Source organism: Rhodnius prolixus, unplaced genomic scaffold (assembly GCF_049639745.1).
Source record: "Rhodnius prolixus isolate KJV_2025 unplaced genomic scaffold, Rpr scaffold_13, whole genome shotgun sequence".
NCBI lineage: Eukaryota > Metazoa > Arthropoda > Insecta > Hemiptera > Reduviidae > Rhodnius > Rhodnius prolixus.
Genome location: NW_027411583.1, coordinates 11,048,300 through 11,074,553, shown reverse-complemented (window position 1 = coordinate 11,074,553; position 26,254 = coordinate 11,048,300). Strand labels below are relative to the sequence as shown.

The following is a 26,254-nucleotide window of genomic DNA, read 5'->3' as shown; positions in this document are numbered from 1 at the left end:
TTCCGCCTGGCGCTCTTTAAAATTTAATAGTCAACATTTTTTTGAAACACCCTAATCTAGATGAAATGTTTTTTTAGTATTGGTGGCATTTCCGAATGGGCTGTTTTACGTCTACAACGAGACTGCGTCTCCTAATGGTACCTAAAATCGAATTTGAACTTTTCCTGATTTTCAAATTTTTCTTTGTTTTTCAGTTTACACTATACGCGCGAGAGGGGTGCCATATTGTATTTCCTTTACGTGTACGTACGGTGCGTATTTCCGGTATAAATCATAAATCTATACGATTATATTATACCTTTACTTCCTGTTTTTCTCGGCAGAATGAGCGAAAGTAAAAAGTCGTACGAGTGTTCACGGAGAATTTCCTTCATGTTCACTACTTAACCACGTGCATTAAGTTGGCTACAGATTTACTGCGCTCAGGACCATTAATTAAAAGGAAGTAGAGGGGCGGAAAAAAGGAAAAATTTGCTTGAAAGGTTATTTGATTAGCTTTGTATAAATTTAAATTACATTTGCCTGTGTCTTTAGTTATATAGGTGGCTGTGGAGGTGACGGATACTGTGTGGGGTGTGCAAGTAAAATAAAAACCAATTCTAATATTGGAAAAGAAAGAGATGCTGGGGGGGGGGTTAACTGACAGACATACGCGCCCTAGGGTACAGGAAGGGGCGAATGGATAATAGTGTGCTCAGCGGTCAGCTGTTGTAAGGGGTTCTCGAGAGAAGGAGAGACAGGGCAAGAGAAGTAGGAGAACAATCTCTTTCATTCTGAAATTGGATGGAAGTAAAAGAAAATGGCCCCAGAGAAGAAAGAAAATAGAAATAAAAAAGGATCAAAAGACAATGGGGTGCGTGTTGGGCGCGCTTGCGCACGAGAGCGCTATAGGTCCCCGTACTCGTTACTGTACTGAAATCCCCAACTCTAGGAGTGGTATGTAGGCCAGCCCAAGAGTGTAATGGAACAGGGAGTGTGTAGAAGCTAGAAGCTGGGAGCAGGAGCAGGGAAAGCGGGGAAAGAGCAATGGAAAAGCAAGTGCCGACTAGTCTAAGTGCAGGGTACCACCGCCGCCTGCTAAAAATAAAGAATTAACTTGGTCGTCCATCTGTGTGAACAACATGGCCGCGTGGAAAGAACCAGAAATCTGGTCTGAAGAACGAGTATAATAAAATATCTTGCCAAAAATCTTGTAGCAAATAGTTTTTGCGAAGTAGTTGCATTAGGGCCAACAACAACACAAACACGTCATCCTCTGTGACGTAATTAAATTTTCCTTAAAAAAAAATGCTCCATCTTTACTTTTAAAATTCAGGTCCGATCGTCAGCTCCGATTGTTCATACTTGACAATAGTCACAATAGTCGAGCGGTTATAGACTAGACCCGCAAAGCTAAGATGTATTGCGGTACTAGTATAGCTCTTGGATTTTATTTAATGTTTAATATGAGAAATTTATAGTAAAGTATGTTAGGCGGTTATAGGCTAGACCCGCAAAGCTAAGATGTATTGCGGTACTAGTCTAGCCCTTGGATTCAATTTAATAGTTAATATGAGAAATTTATAGTAAAGTATGTTAGGCGGTTATAGACTAGACACGCAAAGCTAAGGTGTAATGCGGTACTAGTCTAGCCCTTGGATTTTACTTAATGGTTAATATGAGAAATTTATAGTAAAGTATGTTTGCTAGTCGCCTCCGTCCACGGACACCTAATTTGGTAGTTGGACGGTAAGCCCCGCCTGAAAAAATAGGCGATTACTTTACTTTTTTTTATTTACTATATTCACGAACACATAATTTAAAATCACTTTTTCATGAAATCATAAAATAGAAAATCTGCATAATTGCTACACATCCTCTCCATGAGGATTGTAAATAAATAAATAATTATACTGGCAGTTTTCGTTTGTATTATTCGATCGTATCTGAGCCCATCTCTATTCAATTAAAAACTGATTGTTTAACGCTTTCCTCAAGATTTTCCTTTTTCTACAAATTGCGTAAGAGATTAAAATTGAGTGATAAATAATCCTTTTTAATAGGAATACAAATCAAGGACACTATTTACACTCTAAACAGATTTAAATTTAACAAAAGGAAATAGCCAACAAGCATGATTATTGTAATTTTTTAATTCAAATTAAAAGTTGTGATATTGTTCGCGTTATTTTAAATATACAAAGCTGGTTGCTAAACGGGTACCTACTTATTAGTAAACAGTCCATGTTTTAAAAACAAGAATCGCTCAAAATTACTATATTTTAATTAAAAGAAATATGAATGTGTATTTTAGATTTTAACCGCTGAAATATTTCAACTTTTCAGCTTATTTTTTTTTACCGAAAATACATTTTTTAGGTCCATGGTCAGGGAGGGGGAAATGGTTATTGCGTGAATAAATCTGTCTTTCGAGGACAGTGGAAATCAAACAGGGGAAATTCCCTTCCATACCAATCTTACTCCAGGTTACGGACGGGACGAGCTCTAGAGTAGGGGAGCCACAATAGATCCAAAGGGGTCACAGTGGCGTAGTAGGCCTTAAGGGCTGCCCTATTAGAAATCTTAATCTTACTCCAGGTGGTCCTCTACTTCACCAGCTGGCCTCGAGGAGAGAAATAATTTTCCTTGATCATCCTGTCGTCTTTTTGATTTAGGTCAAACTATGACGCATTCTCTCTGTTTTCAGATGCTCCTAATCACTTGATACGTTTCTTTCAGCTCTAAAACAGGTGGCTAACCGGTGGCTTAATGATTCCTTGATAGATAATATTTAAATACCAAGTTTTTCTTTTTCTTTCACTTGCCAAAGTGGACTAGCCCTTTCCCGCCTACCTGAGATTGTAGCCTTCCTATGGGGAATGTCGTTGCCTAATAAGACGAAGAAAAGTACACCCTGGCAACTCTCAATAAACAGTGGATGTGAAGTAGATACTCCTATCTCCTAATACCAGAGAACAACAAGCTCAGAGAGCACACACTCTTATCTACACTTACAAGTGTCACTACACTCTTTTTTGCTTCAGAGAATCCTGGACGTCTAAAAAAGAAAAAGTCCCAGAAAACACTTGGACCAAAAAAAAAAAGAAGAAGAAGACCAAATAAATGGAAAAGGAACAAGGCCAATCCATGGAACAAGAAGAAGAAGAAGAAGCAAATTTCCAATAGTTGAGGTAGTTGGACAATGGTACAGAGAGCCTGGGATGGTGCGAGAATGAGTTGAACCGAGGAAACTCAGTTAGACGGAGAGTGAGTGAATGTTGAAATTGAATTTTCCAGCTGTATTGTGTTTCATTTGGAAATATCAACCATTTTAGGTGCAGCCATGAGAAACTAAGGGGGCAACTGGGTAAAGGGTGGAAGGAGAGACGAAGTGCGAACACAGTGATAAGAGAAGAGCTGCCCTTCGCGGGGTTGGGGGCGGAGGGCTAACAGGGGGACGTCAAACTGCACACCGTCAAAGCGTTGCTGATAATATTGTAGACAGCTTCCCCACATTTATTCTAACTGTCCTAACCACCTTTTTTTTCTCCGACATTTTATATTTCACTTTATATTTATTCCAATTTGATAATCATCCAATTTTGTTGTTAATATTATTAAAAATAAAAATGGGCGTGCGCAAGACTTTTCTCAACACTAAAATACAAGAGTAGTTCACTTATAGGGAGACATGGGGGACCAATTTAAAGAAAATCTTGGGAGAGGCTTTTCACGAGATGAAAAAAAAAAACACAAAAAGTGAAGGATACCCAAAAACATGAACATATGGAAAAGAAAAGTACTACGACGAATATTTAGAGCTTCAGCGGACTCTGTTCGGAGAACCAGATCTGGTATCTTTTTGTAGATTAGATTTTAGATTTTGAAAGGCGGGACGGCGGGACCCATGCCCCACGGTACCGCAGCTACCAGAGGCTTATTGTGCCAGCTCCCTTCTTAGATCTAGTAGACGAAACCTCCCCTTCTAAGAAGGTTGAGGACTTTCCCTACCAGTTCCTTCTGTGCTATAATCTCCTTTGGTCTCAAGGTACCAAAGATATCGTAGCGCAGTCTCTCGAATAACAGAGGTGAGAGGCCGATTTCTTCCTCTTCCTGACCACAATCTGCACAACGGTTCCCAGCTAATAAGCCCTATCTTGTGCAGGTGCTTTCTGAACCATCTTTTTTGTAAGGAAGAGAATCAGTTAGGATGGGCTGGACATGTCGAAAGAATGTGCCATAAAACAGAATTCCGAGGGAACTTTTTAGAGGAAGAAAGCCAGGAGGAAGCCGTAACAGAGGGAGAGAGGCCTTGTATGAGATGGTGTGGAAAGCCGAATGGCAAGGAAATCCTGCTCCTAGGAGAAGACCCAGGAGGTCCTTGTAGGGCCGTAGCGTCCATAGGGTTAGGTGGATAGGTAAAGAAAAACATGAAACATGAATCATCCTACAATTTTGGAATTATGCTGGCCACAGCATACTTGAGCAATTAGAAAAAATCTTCTCTTCACACAGGAAGTCCAAGTCTCCTCTTTCCCACAACGCACACATACACACACACACACACAATCTCATCAACGCTTTCAATTAGAACACTAGAAACTCACATGATTGAGTCACTGGGAATCGGAAACATCAATCCGGAAATGTACACTAACTGAACTATATAAGTGAGCCCATTGAAAGCATCCGGTGTACGTATAAAGTAACGACTACATCTTTTATTATTATTATTTTATTTTTTTTAATTATTCTAATCAAGAAATTGAAAACACACTGTTGCCCATTGAAACTACGCTAGATTTTTAACTACGACGTCATCACACAGCATCAATAAAATTAAACAAACATCATCATTAAACATGTAATTAACCCAAAACCTAAATACAGAGAATTAATTAAGATCCCCCAAAAAAAGAGAGATAATAATTATCTTATTGTGAAAAACTTTACCTATCACAGATAACATCTGACAGGGAGATTAACATCGCCGTAAATCTTCTTAATTTATTGAGATTTGTCAACTAGCAATAGAAGACCGGATGTTGCGTAAAAAAAAAAAAAAAAATCTCGGTAAAGTGAAAAATCCATGGAGTAACACAGTAATTTCCGTTATATACGTAGTATTAGAATTGTCCATTAACTCCAGGATTCCTATGTTAATCCTAAAGCAATATTTTATAGGGATTGTATTAATAAATTTATTTATAAAAAAAAATAAAAAGTTGTAGACCAGCAATTGGGCGACGAGATTAGAAAGATTAAAGGAAATAGTCGAAAATCTTTCGAAAGTTGTACTTCCGCTTGAGAAAGTTCCATCAAATTCGGAATGGTAGCCCCACACAAGTAACCCTCATTTTTGTAGCCCACATCTACTGGTCCTTTAGAGAGCAAGTCCGACCAGTTCTTTTGGCCCGGAAATGCTCTCTTTCCAGGAACAATGTTGTAGAACGTCATGAAGTACAATGTGTGGGATCGTTGGAGCCATTTTTGAAACAAATCTCCCCCCCCCCCCAATAAATTAGAAAACCCTGTTAAGGAGACATCCAGACTGCGCATGCTCCAAACTGTTTTGATAAAGGTTTGCTTCACTCGCTGCTCTGTACGATCACAGATCAATTTCAGAAGTTGCTTTGCTTTCTCATCGAATACGAGCAGTAGAAGAATTTAAAATATTTTAGATTACTGATGGAACACCAAAAAAAAAAAAAATCTCATTACGCATGCTTTGCACGATCAGAGAGACTTCTGACAGAAGAACAGATCTAAACAATGTTGATTTTTAAATAAGTGGGTGAATCAAATATTAACCGGACTAGGTGAAGCGAGTAACGTGACGTCATATGTCATATATGTTGGTTGGGGATGTAAAGAGGAGCAGAGTAACTCGATCCGGCTCGCCAGAGCAGTTTGGCTGTTAGTAGCGCCATATCTGAATAAGAGGTACCCACGTCTGTTGAGCAACGCATTATAATTAAATGTTTTATCCCGTTCGGACGTAAAACCTGCCCGAAATTTTGCGTTGACTAACTGCACAGTTTGCTGAAAACACATTTTCAACGACCCAAGTATACGACGGGCGCAAAAACTTTTCCGATGGCCGAAAGTCAGTGCAAAATGACACCCATCCAAGCCGACCTCGGGCAAAACACCAGTGGTGACGCGAATATTCTTGCGATCCGCGAGATGATTTGAAGGAGACCGCCGCGGCCTTACAATATGGGAAATTGCTGCACACGTTGGAATATCGTATAGGAAGGGCCTAATCAATCATTTCCGATGATTTGGGCTACCGAAAAGTGTCGGCAAGGTGGGTTCCTCGCCTCTAGACGAAAGAGCAGAAAGCAAACCGTTTTCTCCGTCGGTGAAAGACTTTTGACACGATATCGAAATATAGGGGGGGGATGCTTTCTTGAGGCACATTGTCACCTGTGATGAGACGTGGGTGCATCATTACACCCCTGGGAGGTCATCATCACTTTGACGACGACGATGGTATAGAAACGTTCTTACTGACAAGACCAGATTCATTCTTTGATGACGGAATTTTAAAAAACGTCCGATTTGGTGGGAAAAATTTGTAAACAAAAGAGGAGATTACATGGAAAAATAAATACCAATAAATGTTCTAAGGCAAATGTTCGATTCATATTTGATTCACCCACGTAACTCATCAGTCCTCTCTCAGCAATGTAATATTTAATGAACAGCAGTCAGTAACGTGATTTGTAAGTAAGCTGTGGTGAATCGCTTGTGTTCATACACATGTCGAACTACGTCCGCCAGTAACTACGTATACGGTGCGGATATGCGCTTGTTATTAAATCCTGGAAATGACCACTGGGCCACCAAGAGCGCTGATGAAGTCGCTTAACACACGGACGAAATGTGGCGGAAGTAAAAAAAAAAAATAATTAAAATCCAATAACACGCGTACATCTCTCATCCCCATATGGAGAAGAAACAACCACACATTAACCCAGTGACCTAGTAGTGAAAGTTGAACGCTAGACATTGAAAAACGTTCTAGGGAAAAATCTACGCTCTACAAAACTGAAAATGTCATACCAACCAGCCGACACTAAGCGCACTGGCTCGGAGGGGGTGTGGGGCTAAAAATCGATTGATAAATGTCACCAGCCAAAGAGATGTGCGAGATTCTCTCATAGCACAATCTAAACTAAATCAGCTAACAGACCGGAAATCAGCACCCCCTAGATCTATAATGGGAGGAGGCCACCACATACTGGTGAAATTACGCCATCTTCCTGTCCATTCATGATGGGGAAAATTTTACAAAAAAAAAAAAAATGGGATCAAGCTCTTTTCTCCCACTCTTTGTTTATTTAAAGACGTCATTAGGAGCGCCAATATAAATGTACGTAGTCACAACTAATACCCCTTACCCCCAGTATAAAAAGGTTTCAATTCCTCTTACTAAGAGGAAAAATAATACACGCAATCGCGTAAATTATGACTATATACCGGAAACACACATTTTGATGGCCCCCATTAAGGTAACCTTGAACCAAGTTTGTTTAAAACCTTTGATGGGATACAGAACACCATTTTTTGTACAAAATTGGCCAACCAGAAATGGAGACAGAGATTTATTACTTGTGATACATTTATAACCAGTAAGGTTACATGGTTATTACGCCAGGTTAGGCTGCAGTCGGGAGAAACTTCTTAAGAAAGGATGCTGAATGTGTGGGACTTCTCTCTATTACAGCTATAAAATACAGATTATTTGAAAACGCTGAAAGATGTCTCACCTATACAGGGGAGCTTCCGATACAATAACAGACAAGTCCAAATAACAATTTCCTGGCAGATTTTGGAACAGCAGTCTCAAGACAGCGTCCTCTGTCCATCAAGAAACAGCAGCTGGATCATCCTTACCACGGAGTAGTGCTATAATTATATCATTCCAAACATCATTCTAGATACACCTTAATTCAAGTGGATTGCTAGCAAAGTGCTTCATTTAATCTCCCAACTCAGAAGTGACGGTTGGTTGTGCATGTTCTAACATGTGTACTTTATAGCAAAAAAAACAAATTTTGTTCACTAAATTCACAGTTGAATTTATTATACTGAATGAGATTTTTCAAAATTCTAATTAAGGATTATCACTTAAAACAGTAATTTTTTGATGAATGAAAACAATTTACATCATTACGTACCAGACTGGTAGTGACATCAATATTCTTAAATATGAAATTTATTACGTCATCTTTAACTTACCTGAAAAGATGAAAAGAAAAAAAAATTATTATAAAGCTCGTCAAATTAATATATAGGGATTTTCAGGACCCAATGTTCAGTGACAGCAATGAGGCTATCAAGGAATGAGGTACATTCCAAACTTTTTAGCTCTCTTTGGCACTTCCTTTAAATTCAATAACAAAAACAGCAATTTTCAAGTACAGAATTGTGTAGCCGGAAGTTTTGATTCGAAAAACAGTAAATAATTGGAAATTCTAATTTTTTTTTTTTTTTTTTACATATCGATTGTACATTCGATAGAACTCCATAGTTTTTTTTATTTTTATTTTTCACTTCTTGAAAAATAGCTTTAATGGAACCTGCAATGGCCTCCATTAAAAAGAAATAAAGTTACGAATGATAACGAAGAAGTAGATAACAAACTGGGAGATTTTAAGTAATAAATTTAATGAAGGGAAACGGGGAGATAAAAACACTACGCCATTATACACAGTGGTTAAAAAAAAAGAAGGTTATACATTCCCCTCCACCATTAGTATTACGATACATCGATCTTTTTTGTAAAAAAAAAAATAATTTTATATTTAAGATAAAAAAATAAACAGAAACCACAAAATAACCTTCACATTAGTTCCGTTGATATCATTAATAATCTAATGTTTACACTCACACAGACTTTTGTTACAGTTTTAGAAATAAAAATTTTCTTAATACACTGTTTATGAAATACAAGTATCTCATAAACAGTTTTTTTCAAATAATAGTTATATTATAGAAAGTAAATTGGAAGCGATGTTTTCGATAAATAAAAATAAAACTGGAAAAAAAATCGATTCATTAAAGTGGGTTCTTCTTTTTTCAATCGATTGTAATCATAAGCATTTAAACGCGACACCTACACGAAATATTGGAACATTTAGAATAAGTAAACTTTTTTAACGCATATTTCTTGGGGAAAATTCAAATTCAAAAAATGAGTAAGTTGGCAACACTTTTTTCCCTTAATATAATATAGTAAGAGAAAGTGCATGGATAATTAGAAAAAAGAAACAATGGCCACTCCTTTTAAATACACAATGGAAATAATGTTGCTAGGCAACAGCGACAATAGGTCAAACTAACCTGTACGTACATAAAGCTTTGGCTGGTAGCCAACTAAATGACTCAAGAGATTTGTGTTGTTAGGTTTGTAGTTTTGCTTCACTGTTGAAAGCATTCGTAAAGCTTTTTTGGTATAAATTATAAAGTAAAATAAATGCATATGTATTTTATTAAAAAAAGCTAACTCTATTGAAATTACTTCAATGAATAAATTAAAAGTTGTTGAGAAATTCTGTTGATAACGCTAAGACAGGAAGGAAGTATAATTAAGGAGTGAATTTCAGAGAGGAAGATATAAAAAATAAAATTTGATGTGAACACGAACACTATCACTTTACTCTAAATTTTCGAGCTTCTTAAAAAATTTGAATTTTAAAAAGTTTATTTTAAATTGTAAAAACTGCAAATTACAAAAAAAAATTCATTACTCTTAAAAAAAAAAAATCTAAATCTGAAAACAATTGGCAAACAGGAAGTGAGTACATGACGTAGATTTTTTTTATTTTTGAAAAAAAAAAGAGTTTTGCGAAAGTTATAAGAAGTTTAAACCGGAAATAACAATTTTAAAAGAAAACGAAAAATAATAACTAAAATCTAAAATAACTAAAAAAAAATCGCAGAAGGTCCCAGGTTCGAATCCAGCTGCTGACCCTTAGATTTTCAGTTCACTGTCTCAGTGATGGACAGTGTTGTTTGTAACGAGAGAACACTGTCCGGAGGACGGCAGTGCACAGAAAAAAGCACCGGGGCGCCAATAACCTTAGATGTTGACGCGCCTTAAATCATTAAAAAATGAAATAAAAAAATAACTAAAATCGGAAATCCCTACAACCCCATTACAACCTCTTTCAAATCTCTTTAACAAAAACTTACAGTTTAAAAAGTTAAGTATAAGGGTTGATTAAACGCCAAAAGGTACACAAATCAGCGAGTACCCAACATTTCATTATTACTTCATTAATATTATTTAAGTAATTCTACTGCATTAATATTCATTAATATTTTTTAGAATTTATTAGATGTCACAGACCCTCATGCTGGCCATTTTCGTCTACAAAATATATGTTCAAGTAGCTCTGTAGATTGACTGTAATATCTAATCAACAAACTATTTATCACAGGTTAAAAAGAAAAACTTTATTAAAAAAATCAAAAAAAATATGAGGCTAGAAAATTCAAAAACTTTTTTAAAAAAATGCTTACACCAACATACATCAATGATTTAATTTATTTATTTTTATTTTTAAATAAAAATCGTTGGTTTAAGTTCATTCTTCGATTAAAGTAATTGTTACTTTATTTAGTAGTCAAACGTTTATAATAATAAGTAATAAATAATCTGGCTTTATCGCAAATAATATAGTTTTCTTCAATTACATTCTCAATCTAGGTATTCATCCCACAATGTTGTATACATGTAATATAAAGTAAATAAGAATGCATATTTTTATGTCAGCTAACATAATTATTCCAGTATTTTACTATAAGTAAAATTAGAGGGACTACATTAAATTACAATTGAGAAATGAATAATTATTGTTGAATAATTTACTTGATATTACCTACGCGTTATTTGTGCTCACAAATACTTCGGAAAGACGAATTCTAGACTGAAATATTGTTTTAAATCCTTGATTCAAATTTAAATAGTAGCCGACTCTGCCTTAGTCTTTTTCTACTTTAACGTGCATGTACATACATATATGTGACTTCTCAGAATAAAGAGCATAATGAAGATAAATCAGAAGAATAATTTGGAATAAAGCTGTAATAAAGTACCTATTTAATTACGAAGATATTACATTTTATCATAATTATAACAAAAAAATAAAATATTATGAATGAACAAGGGGAAGGGATTAGCTATGCGGTTAGCGTATTGGATTCCCACGTGGAGGTTCCGGGTTCAAATCCAGCTGCTGACCCTTAGATTTTCTCTTCCTAAGAGCTTCTTACAGCTCACTGTCCGGGTGATGGACAGTGTTGTCTGTAACGAGAGAACACTCTCCGGAGGCCGGCAGTGCACTGAAAAAAGCTCCGGGCGCCAATAACCTTAGATGTTGACGCGACTTAAATCATAAAGAAAAAGAAAATGAATGAACTGGCCAGCATAAGGGTCTGTGAAACATCTAATAAATTCAAAAAAATATTAATGTAGTAAAATTACTTAAAATAATATCAATGAAGTATCAATGAAATACAACCCTTATACAACTGTCCTACCGGACAGTTTGAATCAGAGACGAACGCCCTTCCCGGAATTTATATTCGTAACTTGGTCTCTTGATTAACCCCTTCACTTTTAATTTTAATTTTTTCATTCAAAAAAAAAATTAAAGATGATCCATCAAACCTTCTATTTCATGGGGAAAATAGTAAAACAGAAATCCTGACCGTTTTCAAATTGATTTTATTTAGGTTACTTTTTACTCGCACCCAATCGACTACAGACTTAAATTTATTTCTTTTTTAAGTGACTACATCTTTCTTAAGAACTTAGCTAGGTGTAGTATAAGGTTACGCCAGTAATTTATCCATATTCTTAAATGAAATGTCATTCTGAAGCAACTTGTGACGGGGAAAAAAATCAAATGGAAGGACCTACAGAAAAAAACACTACTGCCTATCTACCAGTGCATTCTAGGAGTCAACCTTTGACCTACATAAACAAAAACGTCTACTCTAAAGGGTGAATGCATCAAGTAACCGCTAGGGTGCAGTAGTAAAGAAAAATTCTAGTCAAATTGGCAATTAATACAATGAAGGGTTAAAATGGATTTTTTAAAATAGGATTTTTGGTTGGACATTCATCTAAAACCTTTTTATTATAATAAAAGTCAATTTTTATTTTTAGAAAAATTTGAAAAATCTAAAGAAAATTCGACCTTGAGAATTGTAGCAATAGAATTTGTTTACAACAGCGCATAAGCCAGTTATTTTATGATTCGGGAGGAAATATGTACAAATATTTAGATACATACGAGCTGAAAATAAAATATAAACTGCACTGAACATTGTTGGAATTTAAAAAAACAACATTGAAATCCATTGAATGCAGTGAATGAAAGAGTACGAAAATAATATTTCATCATAAAATGAAACAAAATAAATAACTGCTATTTAAAATCAACAAAATTGCAATTTAATAAAGATAACAACAAACTCGATGAGAATGGACATATACGAGGGTCGTTTGAAAAGTCCGTGCAAAGTCAGAGAGATAGCACCACTGGCGCGTATCGAGGTTATGTTTAGTTAGCATCTCTTGGAAGAACACACACCAAGTTTCAGCCAGATCGGTCTATTTCTTTGTGTTTGGCATTCGTTTGAATCGAGGAAGTCGAGTGATTTTCAAAAAATGGACGAAAAAGAATTTCGTGTGTTGATTAAACACTACTTTATGAAAGGCAAAACGCCTCAGAAGACTAAAGAGAAGCTTGATAAACATTATGGTGACTCTGCACCTTCGATTAGAACAGTTTATAAGTGGTTTCAAAATTTTCGGAGTGGCCATATGGGCACAAGTGACGTTCTGGACGCCCTGTTCAGGTTACTACTCCAGAAATCATTGATAAAATCCATGATATGGTGATGGATGACAGAAGAGTGAAGGTGCGTGAGATTGCTAGTGCTGTGGGCATCTCGAATGAATGGGTACATAATATTTTGCATCAACATTTGGACATGACAAAGCTATCCGCAAGATGGGTGCCGCGATTGCTCACGCTTGACCAAAAACGAAATCGTGTGAAGTGTTGCAAGGACGGTTTGCAGCTGTTCCAGAAGAATCCGCATGACTTTAAGCGTCGTTTCGTCACTATGGATGAAACATGGATACATCACTACACTCCTGAGACCAAAGAACAATCTAAACAATGGGTTACCAAGGGGGGAATCTGCGCCAAAAAAGGCGAAGATTCGTTCCTTCGGCCGGAAAGATTATGGCGACTGTCTTTTGGGATTCGCAAGGAATAATCTTTATCGACTATCTGGAAAAGGGTAAAACTATTACAGGTGCATATTATTCATCGTTATTGGACCGTTTAAAAACCGAGCTGCAAGAAAAACGCCCACGATTGACCCACAAAAAAGTCCTTTTCCATCACGACAACGCACCAGCTCACACCTCAGCAGTTGTGGTCGCAAAATTAATGGAAATAGGGTTCCAACTCGTTTCACATCCCCCCCTATTCTCCAGACTTGGCTCCCTCGGACTACTATTTGTTCCCCAATATGAAGAAATGGCTGGCGGGAAAAAGATTTTATTCAAACGAGGAGGTGATTGCAAAAACGAATGGCTATTTTTCAGACTTGGACAAATCCTATTATTCGGAAGGGATCAACAAACTAGAGCAGCGTTGGACGAAGTGTATAAGCCTAAAAGGAGACTATGTTGAAAAATAAAAAAGGTTTACCCCAAAAAATTAAGTAGTTTTTATTTTTGCACGGACTTTTCAAACGACCCTCGTATTTTACATTCATTTTGAGAAATGAGTAAAGAGTTTTTATCTATTTTCTTTTTATCTAATTCAGTTCCAGACCAGTGTAATATGAACACTACAAATAGATTGACCATTGACCATGGAGTTGCAACAATAGCACGTTTAACTCCCTATAAAGTCTCCCGTTCAAAATATCTTGTTTATTAACAACATTAGACAACAACTTAACATAAAAAAACAAAAAAAATAAAAACAAGTTTGTTGACGTAATTTCATTGACTTTATCTTTCCGTTAATGTAAACAAAAGTGGATAACCTTCAGAAAAGGTTATAGACTTTAGGTTTAATAAAACTATATTTTCGTTTTCCTCTAAACGTTCATATTTACCTTTTCTTTCTTATTTTTTAACGTTTAAAAAATACTTCCTCTTTTACTACATCGATATTTAGTAATTTTCACGTTTAAAAAACAATAAATAATAATAATACTGAATTAGACACAGTTAGAAGCAAGGTAGAGTAAGTAACCTCCCTCCTGCTATACTCGTAAAAGTAATAATTTATACCTTGTAACAGATAGGAAGGTACTATTAGTATTTTTGAATAATTGGAAAAAGAGGAAGTCATGCGAGTGTCCAGCTCAGATTTTAGTGAACATCAGAACTTCAAAATATCTACTTCCGGTGAATACTAATTTCGAGTTAAATTAATACTAGGTCAAAGATCTTACTCTAGTTTTTTTATGTTTCTGGTGATTAAGTTCTCCTTTAGCTGTGAAGTGCTAAAAACATCTCATATCGCAACCTCGCTAAGCAGTCACAGAACACAATACTTAGAAGCCGTTTCCTTCTCTTTCAGACAGATACTTCCGGATTAAATAACCCCCCCCCCGCCCGCCACCCTTTTGGAATATGTTTTCCTGAACCAGCAGCAACTTTATTAATGAGACCAATTACCACAGAGGATAATCTGATTCCCACTCAGCTTCAGGGGTCTCCTTGGTTCTGTTCTTATAAAGATCGGGTTTAATAAATTTACTTATATTTAATTCTCCTGTTAAGGATAAAGGTAGAACATAGAAATCTTCTCTTACAACAAACCTGGACAGTATGGTCTTATGTTATATTAATTTGGCGCAGATGGTTGAACTCAATTTAGCTACAAACTATATTACGCTGTGTATATATATATATACTTAACAAAATTGGAACCCTAGGCCTTCGGTTAAAATGGTTGATTAAGTGTAGCTTGCTTCTTGTATAAAGGAAAACAGAGTTCCAACGGGGAATAAATCCTCTAACTTTAGTCCCTTCCGGTGTGTACTCTTAATAAGTTGTTGTGAAACCTTATTAAATCTACTCTCTACTACAAAATTACAGGAAGCGTTGCAATGGTGCCTAATTTTCAAAATTGATTTTTCATAGATAAGTTTTCCTGTGTTCAAAAAATATATACTTTTATTAAAATGGTCTATTTGTCTCGGTGATTGCGAGATTCTAGGTTTATTAACATGACGTCACACTCGTTATAAATACATGTTCCATTTAATGAGATTTTCTAAAATATGACGATTTACACATATTTCTTAAATACGATACACATACATCGATACTAAAACTTTTGTCAACCAAGTTTCTAGAATAAAAAGCGTAGTTTTGAGGATGATTAAGCTAGGTATAGTGTCATTCGAGTGTGATGATTGGTTTTAAAGAAAAGCATGAAACAGAGCTTTCTATTCACTCACTAAAATCTGATTTGAAAACACACTTTCAAATTTCAAGGTCGAAAACTTCTAAGTTTTCTTAAACAAAGAGACCCAATATATGAGGGTCGTTTGAAAAGTCCGTGCAAAAATAAAAACTACTTAATTTTTTGGGGTAAACCTTTTTTATTTTTCAACATAGTCTCCTTTTAGGCTTATACACATCGTCCAACGCTGCTCTAGTTTGTTGATGATCCCTTCCTAATAATAGGATTTGTCCAAGTCTGAAAAATAGCCATTCGTTTCTGCAATCACCTCCTCGTTTGAATAAAATCTTTTACCCGCCAGCCATTTCTTCATATTGAGGAACAAATAGTAGTCCGAGGGAGCCAAGTCTGGAGAATAGGGGGGATGTGAAACGAGTTGGAACACTATTTCCATTAATTTTGCGACCACAACTGCTGAGGTGTGAGCTGGTGCGTTGTCGTGATGGAAAAGGACTTTTTTGTGGGCCAATCGTGGGCGTTTTTCTTGCAGCTCGGTTTTCAAACGGTCCAATAACGATGAATAATATGCACCTGTAATAGTTTTACCCTTTTCCAGATAGTCGATGAGGATTATTCCTTGCGAATCCCAAAAGACAGTCGCCATAATCTTTCCGGCCGAAGGAACGGTCTTCGCCTTTTTTGGCGCAGATTCCCCCTTGGTAACCCATTGTTTAGATTGTTCTTTGGTCTCAGGAGTGCAGTGATGTATCCATGTTTCATCCACAGTGACGAAACGACGCTTTAAGTCATGCGGATTCTTCTGGAACAGCTGCAAACCGTCCTTGCAACACTTCACTCGATTTCGTTTTTGGTCAAGCGTGGGCAATCGCGGCACCCATCTTGCGGATAGCTTTGTCATGTCCAAATGTTGATGTAAAATATTATGTACCCGTTCATTCGAGATGCCCACAGCACTAGCAATCTCACGCACCTTCACTCTTCTGTCATCCATCACCATATCATGGATTTTATCAATGATTTCTGGAGTAATAACCTCAACAGGGCGTCCAGAACGTTCAGCGTCACTTGTGCCCATATGGCCACTCCGAAAATTTTGAAACCACTTATAAACTGTTATAATCGAAGGTGCAGAGTCACCATAATGTTTATCAAGCTTCTCTTTAGTCTCCTGAGGCGTTTTGCCTTTCATAAAGTAGTGTTTAATCAACACACGAAATTCTTTTTCGTCCAGTTTTTGAAAATCACTCGACTTCCTCGATTCAAACGAATGCCAAACACAAAGAAATAGACCGATCTGGCTAAAACATGGTGTGTGTTCTTCCAAGAGATGCTACTAACTAAACATAACCTCGATACGCGCCAGGACTTTGCACGGACTTTTTAAACGACCCTCGTATTACGAGAGGTGATCCAATATTTCCGGTAACTCTTAGAAGAGAAATTTAGATTCAAATATTCAAGTAAAATCATACTGAATAAAAAAATCAAAATATAATTAAGATTGTGTTCATTAAAAACAAACAGGTTACAAGCTATTTTTACCTCAAAATTAATGTAGTACCTTATCTAAAACAGTTAACTACGTACATAAAAAACACTGTTGTTTAAACCAAAATTCTTTAATTTACAACCTTTCTACTAATACATTGAACACTTAAAACACTAAAACAAAGTGTCGTAAAAATTTTTTCGAATGAATAATCATAACCTACCATCGCGCATGAACAATACGGGAAGGTAACAGTAGCGCGAACCTTTACACATGGTAATAATTGATTATATATTTGGTTAAAGGATTAATACAGATTCAAAACTATCAGACAACTTCTTAAAGTTGCAATAAAAAAAAGTTTTACATTGTGCATTTAATTCGTTTAATTAGATAAATAATATAATTGAATAAGGTTATAAAATTACCTGGGGCCTAATTATATTTTCAACAGGGATGAAGCAGATAAAACTTACACGACTAGTTGTTTTGTTCCCGGGAATGGTGAAAAATTCTTCAAATCAGTGAAACAAACTTTTGAAATAATGTAAAAAAAACATCCATTGCACCAAGCACTTTCTATGAATTATAAACATTCATTTTGTTAGATGATGCCATATTTATATAAAATGTTTAGCAAGGTTTGAAGTTAAACAGAAAACTCACATACCCTGTTACATATTTATCATGTACAACATTCAAAAAATAAAGATAGCACCATCCATATACATTTATACAATATACTTCGCACAGTATACTTCACAGTACTACCAACCATACTCTACTATTCCACTAACATTCCCTAAGGAATACAAACAGGCAGAAAAAAAAGACAACACTGGAAAACAGTTTTGTATGTTTTTTTTTCCCCCTTTTTTTCACTTTATCTCTCCTTCACAGGGAGAATACCAAAGACGAAAGATGGGTACTAAGAATGTTGCATCTTAAAATAAGATTTTTTATCTAAATACTCGTAAAATTTAAGGGTGAAAAAAAAATCAGAACTGCTAAAATTTTTCATTTAATAATTTATCTGTTTAGAAGTTTGTTTTTTTAGCACAATATTTTTGATTTTTGATAACATTTTACTGCAGTTAACTTTTTTAAAAAAGTACAAAATCATCACGACCTCTTAATACTTTATTAATTTTAATAAAATTTTAATTTAATTCTAATAATTTTAATGAAGTTGTCTATAAATCTTGCTGGCAACCATAACTTACTTTCAGATTTTTAAATGTTCTAGATACCCCATGGAGGGGGGGCCAATTGGTCTATAAAATAACCCTCGTAATTTACTTTTAAAAGATTTACACATGTTTTTTACAAATGTAGAATACGTTACGAAGTTATTTTTATATATTTTTCAGCGGTTGTCCTTAAAAAAACAATTGAAGTGATAATTTTTACATTGCGTTTGCGCATAAAAGATTTTGAAGGGTGAGGGCATCCCTGAGATGATGCAGACTCCATTTTCTTGATAACATTGAAAGAATGAATTTTATTTTACGTGCTAAACTTATGGAAACTGACGCAAAGTATATTAACGTAAAACGGAACTATGAAAAATATTGAATTTGAATTTGAAAATGTTTATTTACAATTTAAAATTTTTTATACAAATATATATAAAAGGAGGTTTCAGGCTGCATGCCTATATCCTCTCCACAACATATCAACATTTACATTGGGTACAAGTCCAACTTAATGCTAAGGCAAAAAATTTAAAAAAAACCTTACTACATAAGATTAATTAAAGCAAGATATGCTTTAGCCTTTTGTGTTTGTATTTTCTATAATTAAGAGAACTTAAGTTATAGTCCATAATACTTTTTATATGCGGGTAGGGACTATGTGTACAGGAAGTTACAAAGTTTTCCGTAGCGTTGTAGATAAATGTGGACACGCTGGCAACATCAAGTGCTGCATGCATGTAATCTATGGGTGTCCACCGGGGATATGACCCAACTAACCTTAAGCATTTGTTTTGGACTCTTTGTAACTTCCCGTAATTGGTGCAACAAGTATTGGACCACACAGGGGCTGCATATAGTAGTACGGAGCGGATATAGAGATAGTAGATAAGTTTTTTATTAAGAAAATCTAAGTTAGAGTTGCGGTTCAAAAGAGGAAAGAGACTGCACATAATTCCTACCGCTTTATCGCACACTGAGTTTATGTGTTTGGTGAAAGTTAATTTGGAGTCTAACACCAACCCGAGGTATTTAACTTCCTTGCTCCACGGAAGGGAGTCGCCGTTAATTTGGACAAATCTATTCACAGCCGGTCTGCGGCGTGTAAACAAAATAATTTGTGTCTTGGCATGGTTTGGCCTTATTTTCCATTTTGCAAAGTATTTGAAACATTTTTCAAGGGCTATCGATAATTGTCTGGCTATTGTGTCAACTCTGAAGGAAGAAATAAAGAAGGCAGTATCATCAGCAAACAGGGAGCAACTGGATTTGAGTTTCAGCTTGGTGACGTCATTAATAAAAATGTTGAAAAGTGTAGGCCCCAGGACTGAGCCTTGGGGAACACCAGCTTTAATTAACCTCACACCTGAAACTGTGGTACCGAGTGCAACGCTGAATTTTCTTTTAGTTAAATAGCTTTGAACAAAGTAAATTAAATATCTCGGAAAGCCATTCTCAATTAATTTATAGATAAGGCCATTGTGCCAAACACAATCAAAGGCTTTTTCCACATCAATCAAAGCCATCCCCGTATGCTTGTTTAGATTAAAGTTGTGCTCTACCAAGTCTGTTACTCTGGCTAACTGGGCAGTAGTCGAATGCCTTGGACGGAAACCAAACTGGCAGGATGATAATAGGCTATTACTGTCAATGAATGAAGTGAGTCTTCTTAAAATAATTTTCTCAGTCAGCTTACTAAGACAAGGAAGTAAGGAGATTGGCCGATAACTGCTTGTTAAAGAGGGGTCTTTACCAGGTTTAGCAATGACAATAATTTTTGCCATTTTCCATATATCTGGAAAGTAGCCGAACATAATAATGTGATTAATTATTTTAGTAAGGTGGATTAGACACTTTTTGGAAATGTTTTTCATAATTTTGGAATTTATTCCGTCTATGCCGGGGGCTTTGCTATTTTTTAATCTTCTTATTTCTCTTCCTAATTCTTTTGGTGTTGTTAAGATACATTCATCAGGTTTTAGATGTGGAGTGAAATAAATAAAATCATTTATTATTAAGTGACTATTACTACTATCGATATAAAAAAAAATAATCAATAGAAAAATTTCGCTCCCAAAATAAATTGAAATTCGATTAATCTGAAATGTACGCACTATAATAAAAAATTCATTTTTTATTTATTTATTTATTTAGTGTTTACACTATTAATTAATCAACAACTGTATGTGTGTTTAGCAATAACTGGCTGGTAGGTTTTTAAATATTGTAATGTTTAATAAATTCTACCAAAGACGAATACACGTAGATATTATTTGAAAATATGATCTCCTTAAAATGGAGGGGAACAGTACAATATCTTGAGATTTCGTTAAAAAACCTTTCCCTTTCTTTACTATAATTAGGGCAAACCATAACCACGTGTTCAAAATCCTCCGTCTCATTACATCTCCTACAAAGAGGAGAGGCCAATTTACCTATTCTAAACAAATATGACCTACAAATACCATGGTTTGCTCGCATTCTATTTATTATGGTAACAATAGATTACTTTTAAAATCAAAGATACCCCGAATAGTGTATGTTGGCCCTAACTAGGTCAAATCTAGGCTGACCTAGAATGAGAATACTAAAGTCTTCGCTAAAATGCGACAAGCCACTTTTATCTTTACAAAACCACAAGATACTAAAAAAAAATTCAAACGTCTACAACTTAAAACTCAATAAAAGTTGATAAAACTTTAAATAAAAATATTATTTATAAAAAGCAGAAAAATGTTATGCATTTCATTATTTTACAATCAATTGGTTAACTTAAAACAAACAAATCTCCAATCTCACTTTACAGAATGACTTTTTTATACTTAAAACTTGGAGGGGAGGGGGAGCCTCCTAAGATTTTCTTTCTTTAAGGAACTTTAGTATTTTTAAGTAAACAACTTGGATTGTCCGTAATGATCTGCTTCCATCATAGTGCCCTGGGAATGTGTCAGTAAAATTACTAGTACCTCACGCCCGTCAATAAATAGAGGCAAACCTACCATTCGAGTCCTTGCTGACTAGAGGGACTCACAATCTGTCCCCACAAAACCAGCTTCTGCTTCACCATACTAGCGACGAGACCGATGCTGTTATATACCTGTCTCTTTCTTGGAGTTTCAGTCAGATAACTACTCGCTTCAGATAACTCTAAATAAGTTTCTACAGGTGATGACATCATACAATAGTCTAATATGTACCGTATTAGACTATTCTCAAAAAGTCTTTACAGCATTGGAGTGGAAGACAGACAGTAGAAAGAAAAGAGTCTTTCTTTTTTTTATTAACTGCCGACTCACACCGCACTACCTAAAACTTCACTAAGAGAGCTTGGTTGAGTTGTTGACCAGCCTGGAGATGCTTTTGAATGAATGAACAAACCGGATCTATTGATCGCAGAAGAGAATACCTCGCTTAAGTCTCAAGACAGGAATAGGATATGAAACATGCACGAGACTCATCATATAATTAGCCTAGCTAAAACACCCGAAACTCACCAAGCAAAAGCTGGGTCAAGAATGATATGGAGTTTGGGGATTCTTTTCCCTGAAGAATAAGTATGAGGTACAGGAAGCCTGGGAACCTGTCCATGTGTTAGAGTAGGAAATTAAGTCTGTCTAGAACCATCCCAGATTGGGTTTTCTCTAAGTGGTTGAGTTCGCTGTTTGTCTTCAAATCTTTTGACTAATTTTTTTTTTTTAATTCTAAGTGATTACCAAGTAATCACTAACCATCATGAAGAACCATAACTTCATGTTACCTACACCAAAATAAAATTTAAAACACTCATTAAACATTTAAATCAGTTTAAAATGAAAAAAAAAAAAAAAAAGATTTATTCTGACAATCATCTTTTCACCAACAACTGTTGCATGTAGTTTCCCCAATCGCCATCACTTTTCTGTATTTTTCTTGGTTAAGAGGCATATTTTTGTCCCCCCAGCAAAGGAATTCAAAGAATATTAACTTGAATTTTTCTTGTCAGTGAACACAGTATTCAGCAGTTATTAGTCATACATTTAAGAACTATGAGGCAATATGAAACATGACATATTTCAAGAAACTTATCTTTATTTCATGAAGTGAATGCAAGAATTATTTTCTTTGATGCACTAATATATAAATAAAGATAAGCAAATTCAAAGATAACTTTAAAAAATAAAAAATCAAAGTAAGTTTAATTTGTTTTATTCTGAAACCGTAAAATGTTCGACAGCTAGGCTCATTCTAGGTGAACTTTTAGCAAATTAATAAAAATAATTAGTGATAAAAGTTTTGTAGTTTCAACCCTGAACAAATAATGAGTGTATTCGCTAAAAAAAAAAAACCTGTCAGTTTCAAAATCATGTCTGAAAGAAAAGTAATCAAGATATTATTGGAGCTAGCTATTTATTTTTCAAGTTCAACATGGTAATAAAACCGATTATAAAGTGTCAACGTAAAAACATGGCAGATTATACATTTTTTTTTCTAAAAATGACATTATTCTAGCTAGTACAAGTACTCTGGCTAACTAAATGTATTAAATTTTTATTTGTTATTATGTGAAAGATAAAAGTAGGGTCAGCTGAAATCTATAATAAGTATTTTTAACTAATTACTGAAAATCCTTCAATGAAAGGGATGTTATTAGTTTTTGAGACCCTAGGACCTATGCCCTATAAGAATAGCCCTATTTAAGCATCCAGACTTGGATTCACTCTTTTCTATTATATCATTTTTGTGTGAAATATATTTAAGAACGTGCAAAAGTAAATAATCAAAATATGGACTGGACATTAAGATTACCTCACAGTTAATGTTAAGAGTGATCAAATTGAAAGAAATAAGAAAAATAAAACTTTGAAAATGTGATTTCTTCAAGAGAAATACTTCAACAATAATGAACAGTATCTATTAAACATTTCATGAGAAAATACCTTATAAAAACACTTTCAAAGAATATTTTAAGGGTTAAAGCATCAAATAAAAACAGTACTTTAGGATGACAACTACTATTAGATGTTTGTTTTTTAACATACTCTTTCAAATGTTTTTAATGATTGGATAGTTCATAGAAATGAAGAACCATCTAAAAGCTTAGAAAAGCTTGAATTTAAAAGTACTATTTTGCAAAAATAATACTTAAAATAATATAAAATTGAATACACCACTTCACCAAGAAGAAATTTATTATTGACAGAAACAACTAGAATCTTTCTTTTGAAGAAACTAATATTTTGTCTTATATCAAAGGTATGTTTAAAATAATCACTGCAGAAAAGGAGTAAATCCACAAAAAAAACATGTTTTTCATTCAGTATGTTATCTAGTTAATAATTTATTATTTAATGCCAAATGATATTATAAAAACAAACAAGATTAATTGCATGTTTGTTTCTCATATAAATGAATTATTGTGTAAGTTTGGTTTAGGCAAAACAACATTATTTGTTTTGTGATTCATGTTTGCAACAAGAAAATATGTTGAAATATTGAGAAGTAAAAAAACTAATTTTTGAAGTAAAAATATGATTTAACTAGAAAATTTACTTTATTTTCAACATTCTTTTAATTAAAAGTACTTTTTTTTTATATATGTATAAAGACCTTCAACCAAAGGGTGACCATTTTAAAATAAATGGTTCAAGTAAACAAGGTGACAGATGAACGGTACAACAATGCCAATAACCTAATCATATTAAAAAACATGGAACACAATTCAAGATATTTTGAAGAACATTTAGATTTTTGACCAAAACCAAATGATTATATTGTAACTTAAAGATGCTCAAAACCAAGTTACTTTATGAAATTAAATGTGCAGACAGATTTTTAAGATGGGGACGTCTATTTGGTGATGCCAAACGAATACGGTTAAAAAAGTCAAAACTATAAACTTCTTTGGATAAAATTTGTACTTTGCTCATTTTAAATGTTTTTTTAATTTATTTTTTACTTACCACTTTCTATGTATGGTACCAGTAGGATCAAAAATGCGATATTCCCAAAAGCACCGAACATTGTTCATTACTAAACTAAACTTATCACAATCATCACTAAAAAAAATCTGTCACAGTGGAATTATTGTTTTTTACTAACTACATAATAAACCTTGCATATCTGGAAGGAAACGGCACAACACACACATACCAAACTATAATAAAAAAAATAAACTAAACTAAACTTAAGGGGTCCGCTCACTGCTTACACGATTGCATTCTCCAACTACTGTAGCTAAAGCTGGGATGTTTTTTAGTGTAGCCAAGACTAGTTGCCAACATATGTTCGACAACACAGAATGCGCTAGCGTATAGAGCACCTAAATAATGCCGCGAAATTCAAATTATCTTAACCTCAAAAAGAATTTGATCTATTTATCACTGAAATACTAAAAAGTTTTAACAAACACATGAATTACATGATATTATTTATATATTTTATCGTAAATAATCTTAAGAAAATTAACTTATAAAAGTCATTTGAGTCATGTTTTGCCCTGAAAGAGTCTTCTTTCGTTGTCATCTCTACGAGTGATCTTTTTTTTTATTTTTTTTTTAAAGCAAATAGTTTTGGTTTTTTTTATTTTAAATTTAGCTCAAAAATTAAGCTAAGTGGTGCCCAGAGCCTTCTCAGGTTTCCTTGCTTGAAACTACAGTTTTCATCACAACTGTCGGGACAAATCTGTACAGGCTCCAGGGGTATGTTAATTTAAAAATATCACGGCTGGATTTGAACCTGGTACCTCATACTTATTATTCCATCGCTTCAATGTTTACTATTATTTTCGTGGAAAAAATTTAGCCTTCATTGAAGTGGTGAATACCCAAGATAAATAAAGAAATATTAATCTTCAAATTAACAATGCAAACAAAAATAAGTCATATTACAAATTATTTTTATCATCTGCTTATTTGCAAGTTAATGGGGTTCTAAATTTAAATTTTTAGAGTTATTATTTCTTATTTTGTAACAAAAGTGTTTATCAGAGATTGGTACACCAGGATTAGCCACAGGAGTCTTGGCGTTTCAAGACAATCTAAAAGCTCCACTAAAAGTGCGTGGCACCTCTAGCGTCAATTTATTTCTGGTCTTCATTGCACTACAATTTGGCAGTAAACGAAAAAACGTTGTGTACTAAGGGTAAACGTTTCTCCATTCTGCTTAGAAATAAATGTACAGAAAGCCAGCCAGTAGAAATTAGAAAATAAAAGATATAAATGACTAATATGTATTTGTACACTTTATTTATTTTCATGTAAATAATCCTGATAAATGGTTACAATTTATACAGGGCTTGATTTATGTTTTTTATCTGACATGTTTTATTGGCCAGTAAGTGAAATTGAATCAGTTTGAAGTACCTTATATTGTAATAATAGAAATTTAAATCTGAAGTAAAGTAATGCCTATTTTTTCAGGCAGGTTTACTTCCAACTACCAATTAGGTGTCGTGGACGGAGGCGACTAGCAAACATACTTTACTGTAAATTTCTTTTATTAACAATTAAATTCCAAGGCCTAAAGACCTGGTATCGAACCCAGTACCACAATACATATTAGCTTCGCAGGTCTCGCCTCTAACCGCTCGGCTACCGTAGCGCCTGAAATTGAAATCTATTCCCTATAAAGTGCCCAATCTTAAAATATTAAAACTAAATTTAGTTGTGTTTCAAGAGCACTATAATAAAATCGTATTACGTGTTCATAAGATTAATGCTTACTTGCCTCGACAGCTTCACTGCAATTAAATATTGCTGATGGATCATTAACTTACGAGATTCTTACTTACTGGAGCTTTACTTTTATGTATAAGCCTCAAACCAGAGTGTGTACTCTTGAAGTGGTAATTTAGTGTCTACAAGAAAAATTTTTGTTGTCTTTTTTATCATTTCATCGTTCCTTTTCTATGTAAGTATTGCTTTTCAAATTTGGTGTTACTTTGAAGAAAAAATAAGGTTCCAGTTTGATCAGAATCGTTAGTCTCCATGCTTTAATCATATATGTGGAAATGAATATTGTAAAATGCTCTTGTGCAGCCCAAAACACCTTTTACATAGTACATCCTGACAAAAATCAACCTTTCATGACGATGCAGCGATTTTCTCTCGTAACACTAATTCTTGGTAGTTACT

General features: G+C 34.5%; 1 protein-coding gene across 2 annotated transcripts in view; it reads right to left on the bottom strand.

The window, feature by feature from the left end:
* Positions 1-24,366, bottom strand: part of kuz (zinc-dependent metalloprotease kuz) — a 144,230-nt gene extending 119,864 nt beyond the window's left edge. Inside the window, exons 1-2 of one of the 2 annotated variants that reach the window (XM_074116256.1) lie at positions 17,621-17,701; positions 17,379-17,529 (exon numbers count right to left, since the gene is read on the bottom strand). Coding sequence is in view for 1 of the 2 variants with exons in the window: in XM_074116255.1 (XP_073972356.1) it covers positions 24,083-24,143 (61 nt within the window). In the remaining variant the exon portion in view is untranslated. Of the gene's footprint in view, positions 1-17,378; positions 17,530-17,620; positions 17,702-24,082 lie in introns of those variants that run through there. The other variant, XM_074116255.1, reaches the window with a different exon arrangement.
* Between the last annotated feature and the right edge of the window lie 1,888 nt (positions 24,367-26,254).